The 23068-nt window shown below is 43.5% G+C and overlaps 1 protein-coding gene across 1 annotated transcript; it reads right to left on the reverse strand.

Annotated features, from left to right (window-relative positions):
* Window positions 1–74: 74 nt before the first annotated feature.
* On the reverse strand, window positions 75–17164 carry TH (tyrosine hydroxylase). Its single transcript, XM_071559490.1, has 13 exons — window positions 17075–17164; window positions 12349–12552; window positions 9201–9375; window positions 8302–8390; window positions 8023–8090; window positions 6224–6274; window positions 5208–5353; window positions 4688–4823; window positions 4483–4552; window positions 4117–4173; window positions 3425–3520; window positions 3122–3255; window positions 75–234 (listed from the first exon to the last, which is right to left on the reverse strand). Exons 1-13 carry the CDS (start codon window positions 17162–17164, stop codon window positions 75–77), a joined length of 1476 nt encoding a protein of 491 aa, XP_071415591.1.
* Between the last annotated feature and the right edge of the window lie 5904 nt (window positions 17165–23068).

A 23068-nucleotide genomic window follows, 5' to 3' on the forward strand; every position in this document is an offset into this window, starting at 1 on the left:
GAACTAGGTGAAGGCAGAGCAGGCACGTTTGGGGCTGAAAGGGAAGAAGGGACGGAAAAAGCTCAGTTCTTGTATTAACTGATAACATTGAGTGCATTAATCAGCGAGTGAAGCTCATCCCTTACGCTCTCCAGGGAGTGACAGATCATCTGAGGGCTGTCCAGGAGCTCGATGCTGTGGGTGTAGGGTTCATATTTCACTGAGAAGGGCCTCTTGATGTGTGCTGCGTAGCTCCTGCAAGGAAAGGGTGCAGACAACTGGGTACAACAGATGGGTCCTCTGTCTCCCTCCTACCCACGACCATTTACCCAGGAATATCACAACAGGTTAACACCTCCTTTAGGCAGATTTTCCAAGTTAGTACAAAAGCTCTGGTTTCCCACTTTTCCAGCTCCACAGGACTATAGCAGTAGCTGGAATTCCTTCTGTTCATCAAGAAAAAACATGAGTTTGTCTGTGGGGTTTTGTGGGCTGAACACATGGGCTTGTACCAAAGTGGAGGGTACACTGAACTGGTCACCTCCATGTCCATTGCTCGGCCTCCTCTGCTTCAATTTCATTTTCACAAAATGCCAAGGAGATTTAGAAGCTAATTGCAGGGAAAGCCTGTGGTATTATAGTATTATATTACTAAATCCTTTCTCATATTCACTTATTGACTAATCTCTACTTGGAGAGGGGGGAGCTAGCTGTGTTAAGGACAGATTTGACAGGCAGTGGCTCAGACCTGAACTAGATGATGAGAATGGCATCACCAGAGCCTTGTGCTTGAACAAAGCTGCACTACTGTACCCAAAGCCAACTGCATCCTAGATATGAGTGATGAACTGGAGTTACTCTTGAGAGCTGATATCTCTCAAGAGCAAGACCTTGTTGGTGCTTTTCTAATGGAGAAGTATGTGGTCAAATGAAAGCAAAACAAGGGTAAGGTTTCCCCAAATTTGCTCACATTCACTTCCAACACCTAGATTTGTATAATTGACAAGGTAGAGTTTTTTCATTTTGAGGCTGTGTAAATATGGAGCTGAGAGTCAATATTTAGGTACTAAAGGCTACAGTTTCATGCTGGGAAAGCTGGGAAGATGAGGGCATAAACAGCACTAGCAACAGGCGAATTCTCTCCTCTGCAGAGGCTTCACCCTTTCGCTCCTGAATTGCTTAGCTTAGGCTACCCTCTTGTGGCTACCGCGGGTCTGCTCTGGCGCAGGGCTCGGGGAAACCCAGCCCTTTCTCAGATGGAGTCAGATGTTCCTCTAGCTAGTACTTCATGCCTAGTCCGAAATTGCAGGGAATTGGGGGAAAACACAACAGATAGGGCCAAGGGGCAATATGGTTCAAGGCATAGGCTAACTCTGGCAGGGAGCTGCCATGCTTGCAGGAAAATAACAAAAAAGGTGCATATTAAGGGGTTTTTTCGCATTGTTCATCTTCTGAAAGATGTGGTTTATCTCAGTTCTAACAGGCAAGGTCCAGCTCACCTCTTGTTAATGCCATCAGCCACAACGACGACTCATAGCAGAGCTGTTAATGGATAGAAACAGATCCTCCAACATGGGTGTGCTCACTTGACACCTTTTGAAGCATACAAATACGACATAGGTGCTTGGAAGGGCACTGGGAGGGTGTGCCCTTTCTGAGAAAAGAGGTTTTTCTTGAGGGATAACACTGATAGTCAGGTCGATGGAAGCAGCTGCCAGTAATGCAGATACAGAAAGATACGGATGCTTTAATGTTTTCACCTCACAGAGAAATGTCTGTATGGTCTCTGAACTCTTCAAAGAGGATCATTTACAGTCACAGTCAATCTTGTCATGGTCAAGACCCTCTAGCCTAATCTTGACTCATTAGGCAGAAGTTGGATTTTTTTTTTTGAAGTAGCCTCGTGTGTGTGAGGACAGGATCTCCAGGTGCTTGCTTTCAAGAAGCTGAACTCCAGGTTGTATGAACAGTGCAAGTGAGGGTCCTAAAAGCAGAAGCTGAAATATAACAGTCCTCACCGTGTTACTTATATTAAATAACCCTCTTGCAGGAACTGTGAAGTCATGTTCATCATGTTCACCTCATCCTGTCTCTTTCCTAAGCTAAGATAAAAATGGTATAGGGAAAGTTCTTCTCTGTCAATCAAATGTTAAAGGACTGAGCTTTTCTCCTGTGGGCAATTCTCTATATGATCAACAAAATGCTTCTCTGAACAGATGCCCATGAGTAGAGCTGGCTCTTACCATTCTGTTCACAGTCCCATGGGATGAGGAAACCTATTTACACTGTTGGGATGCTGTCTGGTGTCCAGTAACCCTAGGGGGCAAAAGTTTCTTTTTTCCCCTGGATAAATCTATTCATGTCAAGCAAGTCTTTTTTGTTTGTGTACGAGCTACAAATGATGCCTGGGTTTGGTTGTTTTTCTGGGTTTGGGTTTTTTTTCCTGTCTGGGATTTTTTTCCTGGTTGAATAATAAATGGGGAAGTTGCACAGCAGCTGCTCAAAAAGTTAAACATCTTACTGCATCCAAAGTTCAGAGAATGCCACAATTTTAAGCAGCTCTTCACCATTCTCCTAAAACTTTCACCCACAGAGCAAACTTTGACATGATGCAGAAGCCTGTGTTTCAGAAGGACACATGCTGGCAAGGTGTTCCCGTGAAGGACAGCCAGTACCTGACCTGTATTACTCGGCCCTTCTGCAGCAAGGAAGTAGAGGGGGTCCTAGTGGGTGGTGAGGGCCTCCAATTTCTGGACCACCAGCCCTCTGTTATGTTGCTTGGCCTCTCCTGGCAACTGGAGATAGTCTGTAAGTCTTACCTATGAGAACTAGGCAGACCAACTAGATCTGTCCCTTCTGTTGCTCCCTCAGTCTTGTCCCCAAGAATGCCTTCCATTCCATCCCACTCCTCCCCCTACATGACCTTGAGTCCAGCATGTTGTGTAGAGGCTGTTTGGCAAATGCAAGGGATTGAAGCTAGACCCTGTGGGAACTGGAGAATCACTTTACTTTGAAAGACCTGACAACAGTTTCCAACTACTTTTGAGAACTTGAACTGAAAACAGTCATAATGTCAACCCCTATTTCAATATATTATATTTAATTTCCTTCTATTTGTGTCTCTCTCACTGCTCCAACCTACCTCAATTTACTTTTGGCATCACTGAAGCTTTCAGACACAAAATAAACAGGCTGGTAGTTCTGGTCCTGGTAGGGCTGAACAGCAGCAGCATCAGGGTCAAAATCCCGCACCTCTGGTTCATCTGACAATGAGTGCTATGAACACAGCAGAAAAATGCCAGCATGAAACTTAAGGGGATGGGAGAACACATATGGCATTAATAAAGGTGGAGAACATATTGGCTAAAGCCGTTGGAGCTGTACAGAAACAGGTGTTTTGCTCTACAGGGACTAGAGCAGAGAGGCAAATTATGCTGGGACTTACTATGAGCTCCCCGTAGGAAGACAGTAGTCCGGCTCCATAGGCTTTGACTATTCCGTTCTGTCTGCAGAGCCCAAACTCCACTGTAAACCAGTAAAGCTGTGAAAGGGAAAGGAAAAAATCCTGGGGCATACAGCTCCTCATCTTCATCTCTCTGTCACTTCTGAGCCCTTGTATCGTGGCCAGGGTCTGGGGCTATTTAAAGGAACAAGTGCCTGACACTTTGTCCCCTCTCCATACCCTGCACCCTTGGCTACCAGAGAAAAGTGCTAAACTAAGTTGTGGCCACACCAGGGCAGATGGAATCTGCATTCCTGGGCTTGTCTCCTGTACACCCAGCAGCTGTGAAATGCTTGGTGCCCTTGGATCAGGACAGGTCACCTTGCTGAGGGACTAAAAGGAAATGGATGTCATTTAATCCCATCCGAAAGAGTTCCAGCAATGCTGTTGTTAGAAATATGATGCTTGGTGATACTACTGATGCCCAAGAAAATTGGGTTGATGTGGAAGCAAACTATGCTGTTAAACTGATCTCTGCTCTGCACAGTCAATATGAAAAGAGCACGGCTGGGGCAGGTCAGTTGGGGGCTCTGAACCTACAAATCTTGGAACATCAGGTTGAATCTGTTCCTTTGATACCACAGAAGTGCTGCTGGAGGGGTTGTGCCTCCCATCCAGCAAAGAGAAAAACTTACTGTTGCTAGTTTCTCAATTTCTTCATCCGTTGCTCCCAGAGACGCCAGCCCAATGTCCTAGGAAGAGAAGGGAAAGAGCAAATATCATATTTGGTCTGCAGGTCTTACACATTGGTTTCTCTGTTTTATTGCCTTGAGACAACTGATACTGCTGCCCTGCAGTGCCATGTATCTGACGGGACTTCATTGTACTCAGACTGAAAAGACTTTGCTGCAGAGTCAGTATTAGGGTTCTCAGTCCACCACTAGGACTCCAGAATATCACATTGAATAATTACAAGAAAGGTTTAGGGGGTGACAGTGGGATTTGGGTTTCCACCTTGTGCTCTGCTCTCTTAGGGGCAAGAAAGCAGATGACCAACTTACCTGAGAGAACTGGGCAAATGTCTTGTCAGCCAGCATTGGGACGTGCCCCAGTAGCTCATGACAGCAATCCCTGCCAAGGTGAGGGTGGAAAGGGTGAAAACGCAGTCAGCAGCAGGCAGAGTGTGTTCATGGGGGAGCAAGGTTAATTGCTGGCCAGGTAAGACATCCAGGAAGGGGGGGGGCATTGGGGCCCAGCAGTACTCACGGCTCAGGGGAGTGCATGGGTGAGGATGCATGGCGGATGTACTGTGTGCACTGGAAGACACGGAAGGCCAGGCTGGCGAGGAAGTCCCGTGCTGACAACAAGCCAGCCACTGGCCGGAGCTGGAAGCCAGTCCTCTCTGAAACAGCACATACCATCTCTGTGAGGTGCATGGTCTGTGGGCTTTGTTGATGTCCCATGTTGCCAGCCCTAGAAATTAAAAGGCTTCTTTTCTGCCAGACCTAATTTATTTGCTCCTACTAGAGAACAACTTCTGCTCTTTAGGTGCTCAGTGGAATCGTTTGACTATGGGCTTCAGTTTCAGTCCACTGTGTTTAGCTACAGCCCCCACCACTTGGACTTTACCTTTGTCCTCTGTGGGTGATGCACAACCCATCAACTCTCCTCCAAAACCTGAGCTTACACACTCCTCCTTTTGGTTCAGGCTTCCCATCTGAAGCTGCCCTCACCATGCTGGGGTCCTGGAAGACCCTGAATCTGGGTGCCTCAGTCTTGTACCCACCTTTCAGGAAGCGGGAAACCTCCTCCAGCTGAGGGATGTTGTTTTCACTGTAGCCACAGAATTTCTCCAGTAAACTGAAAGCTTCAAGGTACTCCTTGCAGGCATGGGTGGGGTACAAGCTCTTCAGGGTGCTGTACACCTCCTTCCTTCAGGACAAGAGATGGCAGACATTCAGTGGCTTGATGTGTCTAGTCCTCTCCTGTCACTTGGTTGTGCACTATAAGGGACCCAGGCTTCTAGGCCCCTTGTCCTTTTGCCTTTCTCCACCACTAAGTCTATGTCTCTGCACATTGATAGAGGTATGTAAACATACAGACACACATTCAAATAAGCCTGCAAAGGCAGCAGCTATATCTGCACGGTCCTATTTCTGACTTGAAGGTCAGAAGATGGTATAAAAGGTATGAACTGGAATTAAAATATTCCCAGTAGGTTAACTCCTGAAGTTGCACTGTGAAGACAGTCAATAGAGGAGATGACCTTGTTGAGAAGCCTGTGTATTCAGCTCATATGATTTGGCCTTGTTTTCAGAAACACTCTTGGAAAAAAGTCATGTTCAAAGGAAGTGTTTTCCCAAGTGAGGCCAATGAGATACCACACAGATGTTCACCACGAGTCTTTAACTTCTTTCTGCAGCTATGGTAACTGCTCTTTGTTTGGAGGCTGCTACTGAATCAGGAATCTTCAAGAAGTGGGACTCCAAATTATCTACCTTGCTCTCTGGGGAGGCTCCTTTGGAGGAAACATCTTGGGGGTTGCAGCATGAAAATGCTGTTGATGCAGCCCCAAGAAAGGAGGAGACAGAGCACTACTCTTTTGGAGGTAGCCTGCTCTTCCAGATGCAGTCCTACCATAAAATGTCATGTAACTTGTTACTGGCTTACATAACAAGCCATTAAGTAGGATGCTTGCACTCCTGACACATTTTTCAAGAGATCACACCTTACTGCTTGGGTTTTGATTCTCAGCTTCCAGGAGTGAAGCCAATAAATGTCACTGATTAAATCAGCACTCACCAGGTAGCAATCTCCTCCGCTGTGTACTCCACGTGAGGGATTGGGTCCCCACTGCAAGGCAAATGCACCGTTACTGACTAGAGCACAAGCCAGACTCCTCTTCCCTTTGAGAAGAAAGCACTTTGGAGAAGCTCTGCATGATGTTCAGCAATCTTCTTTAAACCAAACAAGGGGGTGACAGGAAAGACAAAGCCTTTAGTACCTAGGTCATTTGTACAGGTGCAACAAGTACATAGACATGAAGAAAAGTGTTAGTCTGGTCAGAGATTATAAATAACCAAGGAATGAGCAGGAATATAGCAGGCATAACATTTAACAAAAAAAAAAAATTTGAAACTTTGTGTGAAAATAAAATCATTTAATGTTCCCGAACTTCAGATATCTGATGGCTCCAAGAATGAACCAGTGGCTGGGAAACATAAGCAGCTAATAAGGAAAGCTAAATGCATTTGGACTGACATAAAATATATTTGCAGTAAGATTAAGGATGGCAAGAATGGAAAATCTCAACATTGATGTAAGTGGGCACTAAAGAAGACTGACAATTTTGCAAGTTTTCTCATCATAGTTAGCAATGGTATTTCCTAAATATTTCTGTTCTGTATTTGAACAAGTGAGGGACTCATGTATTGCAGTGTAAAAGCATAGTTCCTTTTCCATTAACAGCCTGAGAAGATGCTACACAGCATCTGATAAATACTAACCTGCAAATGAGATCTAAGAGAAGACATCATAAACTGATGCATCATCTTAGGACAGTATTTATTCCTGTGTCATTTGGGACTCTTTTGCCGGCACATTGACTTTCTGTGTATTTAGAATTCATACAGGATAAAAACTTCAGTGTCTATATTCTGAGCTTCAAATCAGCAAAGAACATGAAACCTAACAGCAGAAAACCATGCTAGGATCATACCAGTTGCAGGGGTAGCTCAAGAAGGTGACCCATATAATTTCTATAGTCTGCTTTCAGCACTGCTCGCTACAGTGAACACAGCTCACCTACACTTAAAATGTTGCTCAGAGAACACTGCAGTGTAAGGCACTGTCATTGAATAGGATCTAGGGAATATTTTACAAACCTAACTGCATATTAGAGTGCTGTTTGATGTTGTAGTGAACAGGCTGTTATCATTGCATATATCAGAATAGAAGTATAAAGCAGCAGTAGATGACATAGACTTAAATCTATATAAGACAAAGATGAGAACATTACTGGAATCTATTTAATTTATCAGACAGACTTAGGAGGTCTATAAATACCCTCATAGCAAAAAAAAAAAAAAAGAAAAAAAAAGGCAACAAATAACCTGATAGCAGTGTTTCATCTAGCAGATGAAAGGCATGTATGATCCACTGGATAAAAGGTAAAGCTATTGAAGTTCAGTTTAGAAATAAAACCCACATTTTTTTCACAGCCAGGATAATGAATTATTGGAACAAATTTTCTGGGCATGTGGTAGCTTTTCCAGTAGCTGAAATGCTGAAGTCACAACTAGATGCCATTCTAAAAGAGATGCTATATTTCAAAATTAAGTTTGAGGTCTGATGGATGTGGCATTTTTATGCAGAAGTTTTATTCTTATTACACCTTTATCAATCTATGAATTAATGACTGCAGATATTTCTTAATTAAAAAGAGACTGGAATGCATAGAGAGAAGAGAAACACAAAATGAGCTGCAAAGGCTGAGTGTGGAGACAAAACATAAAAGAAGTGTCATACATATAGTACAATTAATTCTCAACAGGTTCACTGATATGTCATTATCCCTGCATGAATGCTAGGAAAGGACTTACTGCTTATAGTGAAAAGCAATCTCTGCTATTGATTTTCTTCTCTGGCGATATAGTTGGTCAGAGTAGCCCTGTGATGACAAACAGGAACAGAAACAGGATTTTTAATCGGTAACTAAAATTTCTCACCCAAGGAAGTTTAGCACCGACTGGAGAAATTTCTCTCAACATGGAAATTGCACTACAGTTGCCTGATCAGCTGCACTAACAGGTGTTCTACAACTACTTTTGTGAGACAGCTCAGAAGTTCAATGTGAGGGTGCCCCACACAGACTAACTCACCGGATGATCCAGATCCAAGTCAGGGTCAAACTTGGTGACCAAATGGTGACACTTGTCCAATTCACAGATTTTTCTGGGAAACCAGTGAACTGTGGGGAGAGAGAAAGTTAAAATCTGCCTGTGGGAGTGAAGATGGGACATCCCGTAATAAGAAGGGGTTGTGAGGCTGAGTAAGATATATCTGATCTGGTGTACCAAATGCACATACACAACAAACAGCACATGGCACAGCTGTGCCTTTTGAGCAGTAGTTCCACAATCTAAATGCTCTTGTCCTAGAGTCATGTCTAATGTCATGATCTGCATCTCATGACTTCCCTGCCCATTTCTCAGCAGAGTATTTTTTGACAAAAATGAAGAAGGAGATAAAAATTGGATTTTACTGAGAGATTCTAGACTTCACAATAAAAACAACACCAGAGATCCTACTAGTCGTACATCTCTAGGGATCTGTAGGAATATTTTACAGTAAGAATCACCCTATCCTCATAATAGGATGGTATGGGAAGTGTCTTGTAGATTAGTGCTGGATTTGTACAGAGTTCCTGACACATAGGTAGGAAACTACTTTGTATTTATGATATAAACATGATAGTAGAGTAGAGATGTGGAGCTCATTAGAAGAGGTGTGAACAAAGCATGAAATTCAATCTCTTATTTCTATTTTTTTAATCCGTTACCATAAGAACAGGATATGAACAGTGAAGTCTGTTAAGAAATGCACAAGGAGGGAAGTGGCTTTAAGGATTCAGGTCTCCCAGATGTAGTCTTTTCTGGTTTACTGAAACTCAGCACACAGTAGCCCTTTCCCTTTACCTGGACTAACAAAGTCTTCACCCTGTTTCTACAGCGAGAGCTCTGTCTCTCCACACAAGCAAAATAGGTTGTAAGTTCCTTACATTTGTCTTCCTTAGTGGTCCTCACATCTTCTGCTACCCTCTTGATGGAGCTAATGAAAGTATTGAGGTCAGAGCTGTGGACTTCACAGCGCACAAAGTATTCCAGTTCAGCAGTCCCTTCACGGAGCTTTCGGCTAAGCCTGGTCTCCAGATGGTGAATTTTAGCTTCAAATGTCTTTTGGGACATGGAAAGGAAGAAAAATAGCGTTAAGCAACACTTGAGATGTGCAGCTGCTACCTAAAAATGTTCATATGGATACATAGAATTATAGAATGGTTTCATTTGGAAGGAACGTTAAAGATCCACTAGTTCAAAACCTCGTGTCAGGGGCAGGGACAAATTTCACTTGACCAGGTTACTCAGAACTCCATCCAATCTGACCTTTAACATTCCCAGGGATGGGTCATTCACAACTTCTCTGGGCAGCCTGTGAGAGTGTCTCAGTACCCTCACAGTAATTTTTTTCCCTGATATCTAATCTAAACCTACTCTCTATAAGTTTGAAGACATTCATTCTTGTTCTGACACTTCATACTCTTGTAAATAGTCCCCTTCCATCTTTCTTGTATGCCCCCTTCAGATACTGGAAGGCTGCAATTATGTCACCTCAAAGACTTCTCTTTTCCAGGCTTAATAAACCCAGTATTGGATGGATTGCCTCTTGTTTTCTTTGTGCACCCCCTCTCCCTTCAGTACAAACACACTTAGCCATTAATTCCATAGTTTTTCCTTCTGCACAGACAGCCACTTGGGCTGGTCAATAACTACCATCAGAAGATTTCCACAATGATAAAGAAGACCATATCAAGAGAGAAAGTTGATATGGCAAAGTGCTACTTCTCATGGCCGCCTTTCTTTCACCTCCCACAAAACCAAGGTGGGGTTTGGAGGGATGTGGGGGGCAGTGAAGGGGCTGCCCGGGTGCGGCTGGCGGCGCGGCTCTGGCCGTGGTGCTGAAAAGCGGTGATGGCACGACCCGCCGGCAGCAGCATTAGTTTGGTTTCACTGTCAGAAATTATGTCATTTGTGCTCGTTACCGCAAATGATCTCTTCCATGGAATAGAAGGAGAAAAAATCGAGTCTATGATCTTCCAAACGGCTTTGATAGATTTATAGGTATTTTCTTTAGCTCAGTGAAAATTAGCAGTACAAGCCCAAATCCCCGGCAATGACCCAATCTTTTCAAAGTCCCTGTGAGACCTTTGATAGAGGAAGGGACATGATTGCTTTTGTTAATCAGATGTAAAATGATGAGAAGAACCAGATGCGATGCCACAGGTAAATTAAATTCAGGACTGTGTTTTTTAATGTACCTATCAACTTCACTATTACATTGTCCCCTCAATAATCGATACCTTTGCATTAATCTGACAGCTGTGATTGCATTACCTATGCTTCAGCTGCATGTAATACATACAGAAGAGTGAAACCAGCTTCCCTGCAGCCTGGTTCATGATGAGGTAAATGTCATTATGCCCGTCTGCTTTCATATCTTGTACCTGCATTGCCAGAGGGGTCTGGGAAATGAATCTTTCTCTGTTGGGGCTTGACATGCTTGTCTTTTTATTATATTTAAAGCTCCCTCTGTAGCAAGCTCAAAGAGCTTTTTTGCTCCAGGAAGAAACAAACAATATTTGAACACAAGCTACCCCATCTTCTCACTTGATGTTTTGAAATTATTTAAATTACAAAGTTTAAGTGAAGTATAACATAAAATCTACCGAGTAAAGGAGCCCACACATCTAAGTTTCATACCCACTGAGCAGCATGTTGAATGTTACACTGGTGGATTTTTCATGTTTTATCTGGCATCTGTACACTTCTGAGAAGGAGACCCCAATCATGGCAACACCAAGGGTTTTGTCTGTAAAGTTTTTCACAGAGATCCATTCAGTCTTGAGAGAAGAACCCTATATTTCCCAAAAAACAGCTTTTCTTGCAACAGTCTTCTTAGAGGAGATGTAAGATATTTTGTAATTGCTGAAGATCTTCACCATTTTTAATAAGAGTATCAGAGGCAATATTACATGGGTAATGAGTAAGTAGAATGCCCTACAATTTCAGAAAAAATACTTATCCTTCAAAAGATAAGCATACTTTTTGTAGGTTTTAAGCTGTTAAGTAGTGAGTTTACTGTACAGTGCATTAAGCCTCAAACAGCCTGTTGTGACTGGAACTGCTTAGAACAGGACATTGGACGAGAGAACTCCAGAGGCCCCTTAGGAGCCACATAACTGATTAATAGGAACAAATTGTCCTCTCCTTTCACTGCTGATTGCAATGAAATTAAACTACCATAGATAAAACATATCTCAGAACCTCAGTTTGCAAAATACTTTTGAGTCATTCTGGATGAAAATGCACTACATAAATGCAAGCTGTCCTGCTTTGATTACTGTTTAAATAGGAGGCAGCAACTATATCCAATGGAAAGATCACCAGTCTTCCCATTCAAGGTACCAAGATCCTATATAATGCAATATTATATTTCTGGCTAGGAGGGGAAAGCTCAGTTACCAGTTTTCCTTGGTATTAAAGGCATAAGGACACATCTCTTCAGGGGTATCCAACAGAACTTTAACATGTGAAGCAAATCAATTCTTGAAGTAGAGAGGTCATTTTGATACCAAGATACCAGTTTTACACTCAGGGTGAAGTGGTTCCTCTAACTATTTTACCAAGGACCAGTGTGACAATGCCATTAAGACACTGTCAAAGCCTCAGCCCACAAGCAAGGCGAGTTTGGTCTGTAGACAGTCAGGGTACGAAGCTTGCTTTGAATGTGGGATCAGAGCCCTGCACATGAAGTTGAACTGCTGAGTAGTGGAGGGAACTGTCAGACTATGCTATAAGCCACAAAGATGTGGACTGGAGGTGTGCAATTGTGTGGTTAATAATTAAGAACAATTAAGTCCAGAGTTTAACTGCATTCTAAGACAGATATGCCTCATTCTTAGTGATGGCAAGTGAGGGCACACTGGGCTATGCACAAAGCATGACTGTGGGGACATCAGGCTGATCATTTGCAGTAGACAGACCTAGTCTGATTCTTCTTTATTAGTCTCAAGTGATACTTCTCACAGAATGGTCAAGAAGCCTGAAGTGTGTTCTTTGAGTAGTATACAACAGGTTAGGTTAGGTACTCACCTCAAATACCTTAAGTACACGGGACAGTGGTGAAGTCTTGGATCCCTTGAGCATGAAAAAGAGGTTCAGCATGGCTCTCCCATCTTTCTCCTCAAATACTATGGTCTCTGTAGACTCTGCAGAGTCAGTCGCTGCAGCTGCAGCTTCTCTTTCCTTTCTGGCATCTTCAATCAGGCTTTGACGTCTCCCAATGAACCGTGGAGACTGAAGGCAGAACAGAAGGGGAGATCAGAAACGTTCCCATTAGCTGGATGAGATGTGACTGGTATGTCTCAGCAGAGGAGGTAGTAAAAAGTTGAACTGACTTGCCTGGCTTTATAGAGGAAAATCTGGTGATTAGAACTGAGGTTTCAGAATTGAACTTTCAGAAGTGTGGGGCTCTAGGCAAAATCTATATAAAATATCTTTCTAGCATGACTGGAGAGTGGGCTTCTCCCTTCACCTTCCCTAGCAACAGTTTTCAACATCCTTCAAAAAACAAAAATCAGAAACCATCCTTTGCAGTTTTCAGGTGTCTGATGAACTCAAGTGGAAGGGTATCAGACAAACCTGAAGTCATCTGAGAAAAGATACTTTGTGAGGGACAGCTGAAGTCCATGGCTGTCGCCTGGCCAGGAAACATGAACTGCTTGCAGGTGTATTAGCAAGGCAGCTTAGCTAAACTGCTACTGGGATCCAATATGACATTTTCTTTTGACAATAAGTGGATGCTTGCCCATTGATGTGTAATTGGAATCATATCCACGTACCTCAGAAAATAAAGTCCTCCCATTCATCTATAGATTTGTTTTGTCCCAACAAACTCCTGCAGATTTCTATTATTTGGAATTGGACCTAAAATGATGCAACTCTATGCCTGAGGTCATGTTAGGTCACTCGCTTATTTTTGTAGTGAACTACAAACTATTTCAATCACTACTGTTTCTTTTGTTATATAAATAGCTCATGAACAAACTTATTTGTTCTTTGTCTTTTTACAACCAGTTTCCATTTAGGGGCAGCTCATCTGGTTCCAGTCTTCTGTGTTCAATACCCAAAACAGATGACAAACCCCCAGAACTTGATAAAATAAACCTGGATAAGCACTGAAGAAGGACACAGAATGGAACTAGCTGCAGTTTTCCCTCTATGTTGAAAATATGCAGAAAAAGAGAAGATACTAATCAATCATTGCTTTCCCAATCTTGTGAAAATTTAGAGTGTTTTTCTTTTAAAAAGATAGTCTGATTGACTACTAAGATAATTTTCTCATTGATTTTCAAAGCTCACTATCAGTAATTAATGTTTCCTGTGAAAATTCTCTTGGGTATTCCAGTTGTGTAAAGCTAATATTTTAAATGCTGCATCAAAAATGTAGCAAATAGAGGCACCGGCTGATGCATTTCTATCTGGTCCTTTTTTAGTCAAATTACCCCTCTGAAATTTTGTTTGCTGATTCACCCTTTATTCCTTATGGCACATGAAATCACCTTCTAATAAAAAAAACCAAAACCATTTATTGCTGCTTGTCTAAATTGATGGTATTCATGCCCAAAGAGAGCAGACATCTAACAAGAGACCTCAACCATAACTTTAAAACATGTGCTCAGCTTTAAATGTGTGTTTTGCATCACTACAGTGTTTAAATTTAAGCTGCTGTTTACTTTAAAGTGTCTGCAATAAGCAGGGCAAACAGCCCTGTGCCAGGCACAGAAAATGGTTTCCACAGCGACCCCAAGCCCGGCAGTGCTGTTATCTAAGGACGCTTTGTCACACTGTGCCCTGAAGCACAGAAGTGCAGCAGGATTTCGTTTCTGGGGTGGAGAAGGGGAGAGGAGGAAAATTATACCCCCATATCTAGGCTGTAAATCAGGTTAAAATCCAACTTGGAGGAGTTTAAGAGGTGAGACTTATGTGACTGGAAAGCTGCACCAGGAGAGGCAGCCTCAACCAGTCAGATACATGTGCTGAGACTGGGTGGCTGGCCCCTGGCAGGCAGGAGTGGGGGACTTCAGGCACTGTCAAGGAGTCCTGTAAATTCCTTAGCTTCATGATGGCTAAATTTAGGTGGCTAAATTCAACAAACGAACAAACACACAAACAAACAGAACCAAAAAGACCAGAAAAAGGCTTAATTTTGCTTGAGAGAAGAGGGCTGGGAGTGATCTGCCTGCCTGCTGCCTCCTCTGCAAGGTGGAAGCTGCCTGGCTGCACACTCCCCAACTCATCTTCCTTTCCTCTGCCCCTTTAATTTATGCTTAGTGGGGTATTATGTCCTTTTGCTGGAAATTAGGAATGTGGCATATATAATAGCCAAACTGATCTCATGATAAATGCCTTCCTTTCTTCCAAAGGTGCCATTATATGGTATTGCCAAACAGCCTTGCAGACTAGCTCCCTCAGTGCATATCTGGGGACAGTGAGAACTGTAATTTGATTTTGCAAAGCATTTATTTGCCTAACCAGGGCCTGAGCCTGATATGGTCATGCACGTTTTCTGAAGGGTTAGTTTGTGCCTCTTATGAAGGGTTTGCTCATTTTTCCTTCTTTGAATTTGCTGAAACTCACCTGTGTAGTGTAATTAAAACACTGTTCTGAGTTACTTTGTTTTGGTTTTTTTGTCCCTGGCTTATTATTTCCAGCAAGACGGGAGGATTGTAAAGATGATTCCCCTCCCCTCAATGTGGCGAATGTAATATCCCACCCCTGCTTCCCTGAGCACTCTTTCCTGCTGGTTTGGCTTCAATGGCTGCTCTCCTGTCTAGCTCTGTTTGTGTACTCTAACCAAATCCAGCTCCAGCTCCAGTCCCAGGGTCTCTTGCAAAACCAGAAAAATGTAATATGTAACAAAAGATTTTTCCACGGTGTGAGTTTGATGTTTGACTGGCCCAGCTGACGCATAAAATACCTGCTGGTGTAGGTGAGTTCTGGGACTGCAAAGGTCTATTCTTCCCACCGCAGTGTGCACAGTTTTCCCTGGAGCACAGTTCTGGTTCCTGGGGGTAAATGGCAAGGGAATACCTCAGACCTGCTGGAGGTGATGTGATGATGGGCAAAGGCTGTGTGACTGATCATTCATAGTCACACTGACAACACAAGGACCAGGGATATACAATGTCATACACAAATGCATAGTCATGCCTCTTGCCTTGTGGAATCCAGCAAAATAAGTGGCGGGGTTGTGGAGATCTGTCCTGGGTGAGAGCCAACGGTAAAGCTTTTCATGCATCTCACTCTCAAAATGATCTTCACAGGGCAAAGTTTTAATTTTACTTTGATGTTTGTTTTGTTTTGTTTTGTTTTGTTTTTCCTGAAAATTTCCATTTAAAGAAGGGAAACAAACATCAGCCGAAGTTTGATGTACCACCCAGGCTGGAGGAGCTGCTCACCCCAAGCAGGTTGCCACACTCCTCTCAGCCCAATTGTTGAACCTGAATTCCTCTGGTCCCTTTGTAACAGTGGCCCATTTCCCACAAAATACAGAGCAGCCCCCTAGAGGGTGTAATAGCCAACCATTCTTCGTTTCTCCAGACAGCAACAAGCATCTCAATTACTGATTTTACAAGCTGCCTGAAAAATATCAGGTTTTCAAGAACCACTTGTATTCATTATTTTGCTGGAATGAAAATCACTGTTAGAGGGAAGCCTTCCCTGATTTCCATTTATTAGAGAAAGCAACTTTATTTCCTTGTTTCCTAAATGTTTCCCTTCCTTCCAAGCAAACTCCATTGTCCAAAATACCTTTCTGTCAATGTAATGGCTGATTTTAGCAAGGGAGTGCATTACACAGGATTAAGAGAAGGGTGGATGAAAAGGGCAGCAAGCATAGGGGGGAAATGGGAAGCTTTATAAATGACCCGCTGCTATCTGCCAAACACTTCTAGTACCTAACCCAACTCTATACTTTTCTCCTGCCAAGCATCCCCAGGGGGTCCACTCCTGGTGCACCCATCACCACTGGCTGCTCTGGCTCCCACAGTATCATCTGCAGCCTGCAGAGATCTCAGACTCACAGGACTGACCCATCCTGGGAGTCATCAGGCTCATCCTGCCTTACAAGGCTTTGGGGTTAGTAAGTGAAGTGTCCCTGTCCCTACAGACAGTCCAATGGGTTGGCCAGTCTTGGTTTTCTAAAGGCACTTGACAGCTCAGTGGGAAGTTTTCCTCTCCTTTCCCTGACACATTCAGATCTGGTGAGTGCAGAAGCATTCCCCAGGCTAAACACAGGGCTGAGACCACACCAGGGAGGACTGGGAAGAGAAACAGGGAAGGATGTTCTGGGAGATAAACTGTGGACACAGCAGCAATGAAAAAACTACTTAAACTGCCTGTTCTCTGTGTGCTGTCTGAAATAGCAATCCCACTTTTTATTATGCTAGAGCAGGTGAAATCTCTGCAGTATAATGTCTAGAAAACAGGAGATCATTAAGACTTTCAAATTGCCTTTCACACTGGGGTTTCCTTGCTATTCTTGCCTTAGGTCTGTGCATTATTCACCTTTCTTTTGGCTGAGGTGGTGGGGGTTGCATTAGTTCAAGTTTTCGCCCCCTAAATGTTTGAATTTCATGTGTACCAATATATAGAGAGATCTGTTTGAGTAAGTTCCCTTTGCTAGCCTAGTGCCCAGAGGTGCCCATGTTGGGGAACTCCTGCAAAGGCAATGTTGGTCCATCTATCCCTGCCTGCCTCTGCCTATAGCTATGGTTTTTGGAGGGGGAGGGAAAGAAGTAGGGTAGAGTTGTCTTACCATGATGGCCTCAGCTTGCTTGGAGTCCAGCTCTGACACCGCCCTGCGGAAGCCTTTGGCTGCAGAGGTGGAGATGTTTGGGGTTGGCATCTTTGCTCTTCCACAAGCTCTGCTGTCTGCTTTCCAGCTCCTTGCCAGCTTTTTATAGGGCAGGGCTGACGTCAAAGACTCTTTCAAATCTTCTCTTCCCCTGCCACCTCCCCATCACCACCTCCCTCCTTTCTCCCCCTCAGGCTGAGAGGAGGAGGGGATGTGAAGGAGAGAAACGTGTCTGTCCCATTAAATCTAATTGCTACAAAGACTTCAGACACCCTGCTTTCATAGACCAGACAACCTCCTACCTGTTTGCCTGCATTCAAAAGATTTCTACTCTAATTTACCCCTCCCTCCCATAGAGTTCATTCTCATTACAGGTTTCAGTTCCACACATTTTCTTCCTCCGCCCGGGATTTTCATGAAAGGATTTTCGTCTGTGAAAAGATGAAATAAAACAAGGGGGGAGATTTAGCCCTCTCCAGCCCTTTTTCCACGTTGTTTGCCTTGTCATTGAGGCAGTAAAGTAATAGGAAAATAACACCGATTCCCCCAAGGCAACTGCAGGACTGGATGCAGTTCTCACATATGCACCTCCCAATGCCCAGCTTTTGACAATGGTGTGCATTTCAGGGCTCCCCGACCAACTCAGATCTTGATTTGGTCATGTAACTCTGACAGCAGGACAGCTGAATCTTAGTTTTTAAAGATGAAAAAATCTTTTAGAGGAAATAACCTGGAAAAACTCTCTCAAGTCCTGCTTTCCCACGGTCTTTGCTTCTATTGAAGTAATTCCCAACAGGCTAAATGCCCAAGTACATCAGGGGCTGTGACAGTGGGTGACAACTCAGGACCTGTCCTGGGACTCTGCTTTGCTGCAAGTAAAACTGGAATTTTTCTCCTATTGCATTTGGAGCAGCTGTCCCAACCAAACAAGTGCTGTGGGAATGCATGGCCATGTTTTGTGTGAGCTACCACCATCCTGGTGACAGGCCACCAACCAGCACAAATCTCTGTGGCAAGGAAGCTGGTGGTGTTTCCCCAGCTGACTGCCAGAGAGCTCACCCCCAACCTTGCTGGCCAGACCATTGATACTTGGTTGGGGTTGGTGGCTTGTCTTTCATGTGGCAGGACAGCTGAGTTCATGCCAGCATGCCAATCATGTTTGCAATGCCAAAAGCCCTGGTGGGTCAACAACTCATTGACCTCCTTGAGGATGCAAAGTTCATGAAGTTTGCCATCTCCTGCACACACGAGGGAGGAGGCAGCATGACCAACACTGTCAGCCCCATCAAGGCAGCTTGGCAAGCTGGTTCATAGAAGTTGAAGCTGAAGTAAGCAGTTGACAGCAGCTAAAGATTGATGCAGCAGTGAGTCAAAGCTGGGTTTAAGTCATGTGGAGCACCTTATCTTATTGTGGGTGCTGAGGATGCTCTGCTGTTTGGTCCAGTGGAACCAGATGAAGGAGTTAAGCAGCCATCAGGGCTTCTCTCTACCCAGGCTCTGCATCCTCCCATGTGGTATCACCTCACACACTGAGACCAGCCCTTGCTTTTGCTTTAATTTCATCCCTAATCCTCTCTGAGTCTTCTAAACTGTCCATTTGCCCCTGGTGATCTCCGGATGCTCAAAATTCAAAACCAAACCCCACCAAACTGATGGAGGATAATGCTGCCTGGTGTTGCAGGATCTTCTTCGAAAATATTTTGAGGGCAGGTTTTGAGACACCCAACTGTCCAGCAACTGGTCAAGGAGCACCATTGCAGGCTCAGTCACCCCCTAGCTGCTGGAGTCACCCCCTAGCTGCTGGAGTGGCCTTGGACACCCTTGGGGGATGCGAATTAACACAATCCTATAGCTGATTTATTTTTGTGCTGCTGGCTGAGGTGAACCAAACAGGTTTGGGCAACACAGCTCAGAGACAGTGGCACTCAGTCCCATGTTGCTGCCTTACCCAGGTGTCCTGATCATGCTAGCTGCCACTGCACCTTTTCATAACCCTCTAGAGACCATTTTTCTCCAGCAGGTGCACAGATCTTCATCATTGCTTCATGCTGCCACTGAGAGAACACTGTCACCTTGGGAGTGACAGTTGACTTTGAGACCCAGGCTCCCTGACCTGCTGAGGATTTGATTGCATCCTGGTTAAAGGGAACAAGGGGGTTTGTGAATAACTAGAGGTCAACAATCATTTTAAACACAGCCCAGCTTCTGCTGAAATTAATCTTTCCATGAAACATAAGATTAGGATCTCATTCAGGTTGCCACCTGTACTCTCTCATGTTTCCACATTCTATCCCAACTATTTTGAAGCAAGGCTTTCTCAGGAACCTCATTGACAGGACTTTCAAGCAGTATGATGCTTATTCCCATGCTGGAACATTTCTGCCTTATCCCAATCACAGTCACAGTGTGAAGAGTGATGCTCATCCCAGACAATCCCGCAGAAGTGAATCACAGTGATTCACCCTGAGTTTTACCCCAAAAGAGATCTAGTCCTCTCTAGAAACCAAGAAAAAAATTCTTGGATTTTTTTCATGGGTTTTTAAGTTTATCTTCAGTACCATTCCTCATATTTGGGGAACTAAAGATAAGCAGTAAGTGAGTGGATGATCAGAAACAGCCCCTTCAAACAAGCAGGTGTCTATCCTAGGTTTCATCACTGTCTTGCCTTAGGGAGACTGAATCCACTCTGGTATTAGGGCTTCCCAGTGTGTAGAAAATAGACTTCTTATGAAAACATATGAGTTAAAAGTACATTAAGATCATATTTGTCATCTGAAGATAATATATGAAGACTGGCAGGAAGAGGAATCAGCTCCAAAAGAGGCCACAAAAACAAAGCTTACATGTCTCTCGTGTTAGGCATCAATGAAAAGACCTCAGTCAAGATCCTGTAACTCCATTAACGCCAGTAAAGTTAACATATAAAGAAAGCAAAGGAGATGGCTCTTGCAGACATTGCCTGTTTGCTTTGTTGAAGAAGTTTTCTGTGCAGCCTTACAGCCATGCAAGGGCATGTCCTGCTGTGGTGATGGTAGACAGTTCAGGATGAAGCTGCAAAGGTATTAAGGGCAGAAAGCTGTAGTTAGGATTAGTACTCCAGAAATGTTTAGTTAAAACAATTTAGTGACTTTGCTAGTGTGATGCACCGTAAAAATGTGAGCATTGTCAGCGGAGGGCCTTGCCAAGACTAGGCCTACGTCACTGGGATTTAGTTTGGGAAGGAAAATGGGACTTGGGTAGGAGGAGAGTTACAAGAATTGCATTTGCATATATTTATCAAAACCAGTTTAAATTGTGGATGAATTCTTCTGGCTTGCACTACCTTTAAAACAGAATGTAAGCTAAAAAATTGGAGCATTTTTGTTTGAGGTTTTCAGTTCAAATTTAGAAAAAAAAGACAAATTTAAAATTATTTGATTAATCTAATCTCTTTTCCTTCATGCTGTTTCTTTACTTTGAAATCAGAAAGAAAAATCCTTTTGCTAGACATTATTTTTGTTAACTGACTTAGTTTAAAGGTCTCTTTAGAGCAGTATTTGCCAGTGATGATAAACCTAAAATCCGCTGTCAAAGCAAGTTCCACTTATCCAAATTGTAATCAATTTGCTGAAAGGATAGCCCTAAAATGTCAGTTCATGTAAAGAATTGAGAAAACTTTAAAGTAATAAACATGTGAACAGAACAAGCCACTCAACCTGCCTGCCCACTGCAACATATTCAGAGATCACATACAAAAGCTCTTCTGACAAACAGAGGCTTTAAAATGTGATAACATCAGACAAATTTTCCAGATTATTGTATGAATAGATAGAATTTTGTTTAATATATTTTCTGTTTTCCTTTTGTCTCATTACATATTGTTTCTTCCCTTGTGAAATCCAGTACTTTATTTAAGCTCATCAGTTCTTCTACTTAGTTATCTCATTCCAAAGCTCTTGATTTTGAATCCCTTGTCTTCACTTTGGTGACAAATTAGTCATACAACGCTCTTCTTCTTTGAGACCTGGTAATCTGCCACCCCCATCCCTGTCTGGTGATGCACTGTATGGAAACAAGGCCTCTGGCAGGGAGGCTCCATGTAGCCAATGTCCTGCTTTCTGCAGGGCAAACTGAGGGCAAAACTTCCACATTGTCCTGAGGGATAGTACGAATTTCTTTCTCTGATAAGGGTGGAAAATCAGGTTGGTTCTCCTGTGCTGAAGGAGCTAACAGAGGAGGTGAGCTGGGGCAGCAGGTTCCCCTTTGATGCAGGAAAGTGGTCAGTAGGTGGATGTCCTTCAGGGAAGTTATCAGCATAGCTGCAGAAGGACAGGCATAACTTTTCCCAAACAGTCCAGTGCAAAGCTGTTCAGCATATTTTCCACCTGTATCCTTCCCAGGCAAAGTCCTGCCATTTTGGACACCATCCACAATTTGGATATTTCCATCTCTTCATACATCTACATTTCTATAAACCACCTGTTTGAGTCCATGTTTAACTTCTCCTTATATCAGACTTGACTTCTGGGGAGTTGTAAGTCTGTTTGGTTAAACCAAGCTTATCTCAGCTTATGTTATGTTTGACTAATTACCAGATTTACTAATGAGGAAGAGAAGCCTTTAGGATGCTTTATGAAGGAAATGAACAGATGGATTGGTCTTCATCACTGTTTTTGTTTCTCACACTCCAAACACATGACCATCCTTGAATATGTGTGGGTGCCATTTGTATCCAGCTGTGTGTTTTAAGGGATTAATCTGACATAAAGAAGAAACAGCAAACACTGTTGGACACTGTTTCACTGCACTAGCTCCCAGACTGAAACGTCCAAAAACTGGGATGCTCTGACTGTGCTTCCCTCAAGGGTGAAACAGACCCAAAAAGAATCCAGAAATGACATGAAGGTTTAAAGTGCTGCTGGTCCTCCAGAGGCTCCTTTCACCTGCCACTGGATCCAGTATTGGCACTGCAGAGATGAAAATAAGATATTAATGTCTTTGGCTGGATCCATGCGGTCCATTTGTGCATTCTCAAGCATTGTTCACAATAATTACCATTCCTGAGTGCCTCAGGTATGGGGACCAAGAGGAAACCCCCATCTGCCAAATTACCATCCTTCACTGTGGGAATCAGAGATCTCCATGAAACAGCCTGCAGTCTTAATGCCAGTCCCAGGGTGAATCAGTGCCAAAGGTGCTTGCAGCTTGGCAATGGTGGGAGTCTCTATGGTGGCCCAGGTAGCTGCAGGGAAAGGGTTTGCACTGTGAGAGTGCCCCACCGAGGCCTGAAGACAGGGACAATGTATTCTGACGTGAGGGTGAGTTGTCATCTCCCCTCACAACCAAGGCAACCCTGAGAGCCATGTGGGGTATCCAGGTCCCCTCACTGCTCTGTCTTCCACTCACCTGCTCTCTCTTCCTCCTCCCCTTCACAGCATGAATAATTGCAATCTACTGTAATTTTGAAGCAATTATATGGGGGTTAGCCAGCTCCATCAGGAAAGGTTTTTTTCTTTTTTCCCTTCACAGTTCCATTCAACATCCCCAAGAGCCACAAAGGAGTTTAATAACCCATAATGACACCCCAGGCCTTCACGTCATTGCAGCATCCCTAGGACTGGGGCAGCAGAAGGAGAAAAAAAAAGATAATTAAAATACTCACCTCCCTCTTAACTTTGCAACCTCGTATTATCTAGAAAAGACAGACTTCTGTGCTCACACTCTCTCAAAATTAATGAGCCCTGGGGAAGGGGGGCTGCAAGCAACAGAGATGTGCTAGCTCTTCAGTCAAGGCAGTGACATGTTTTGTGCTACTCTGGGAGAAAAGCTCTGCCATTCCCTTCATGGCAGAGGCAACCACTGGGACATGATGAGTCTCAGTGCAGGAGTTGTTCTTCCAAGGCAAAATCAAAACTGTCACCAAATAGGAAAAAAAACAACAACAACAAAACTAAAAAAAAAAAAAAAAACAGAACA

This window comes from Pithys albifrons, chromosome 6 (genome assembly GCF_047495875.1).
Source record: "Pithys albifrons albifrons isolate INPA30051 chromosome 6, PitAlb_v1, whole genome shotgun sequence".
In the NCBI taxonomy this organism is placed as follows: domain Eukaryota; kingdom Metazoa; phylum Chordata; class Aves; order Passeriformes; family Thamnophilidae; genus Pithys; species Pithys albifrons.

Bases quoted from the DNA above. Each gene is read 5' to 3' on its own strand.
- TH (XM_071559490.1), bottom strand. From the start codon at position 17,164: ATGCCAACCCCAAACATCTCCACCTCTGCAGCCAAAGGCTTCCGCAGG. The intron at 8,391-9,200 runs GTAAGGAACTTA...CTCTCCCCACAG, and splicing joins GACCACTAAGGAAGACAAAT to TTCACTGGTTTCCCAGAAAA. The intron at 6,275-8,022 runs GTAAGTCCTTTC...TTTGCCTTGCAG, and splicing joins ATTGCTTTTCACTATAAGCA to TGGGGACCCAATCCCTCACG.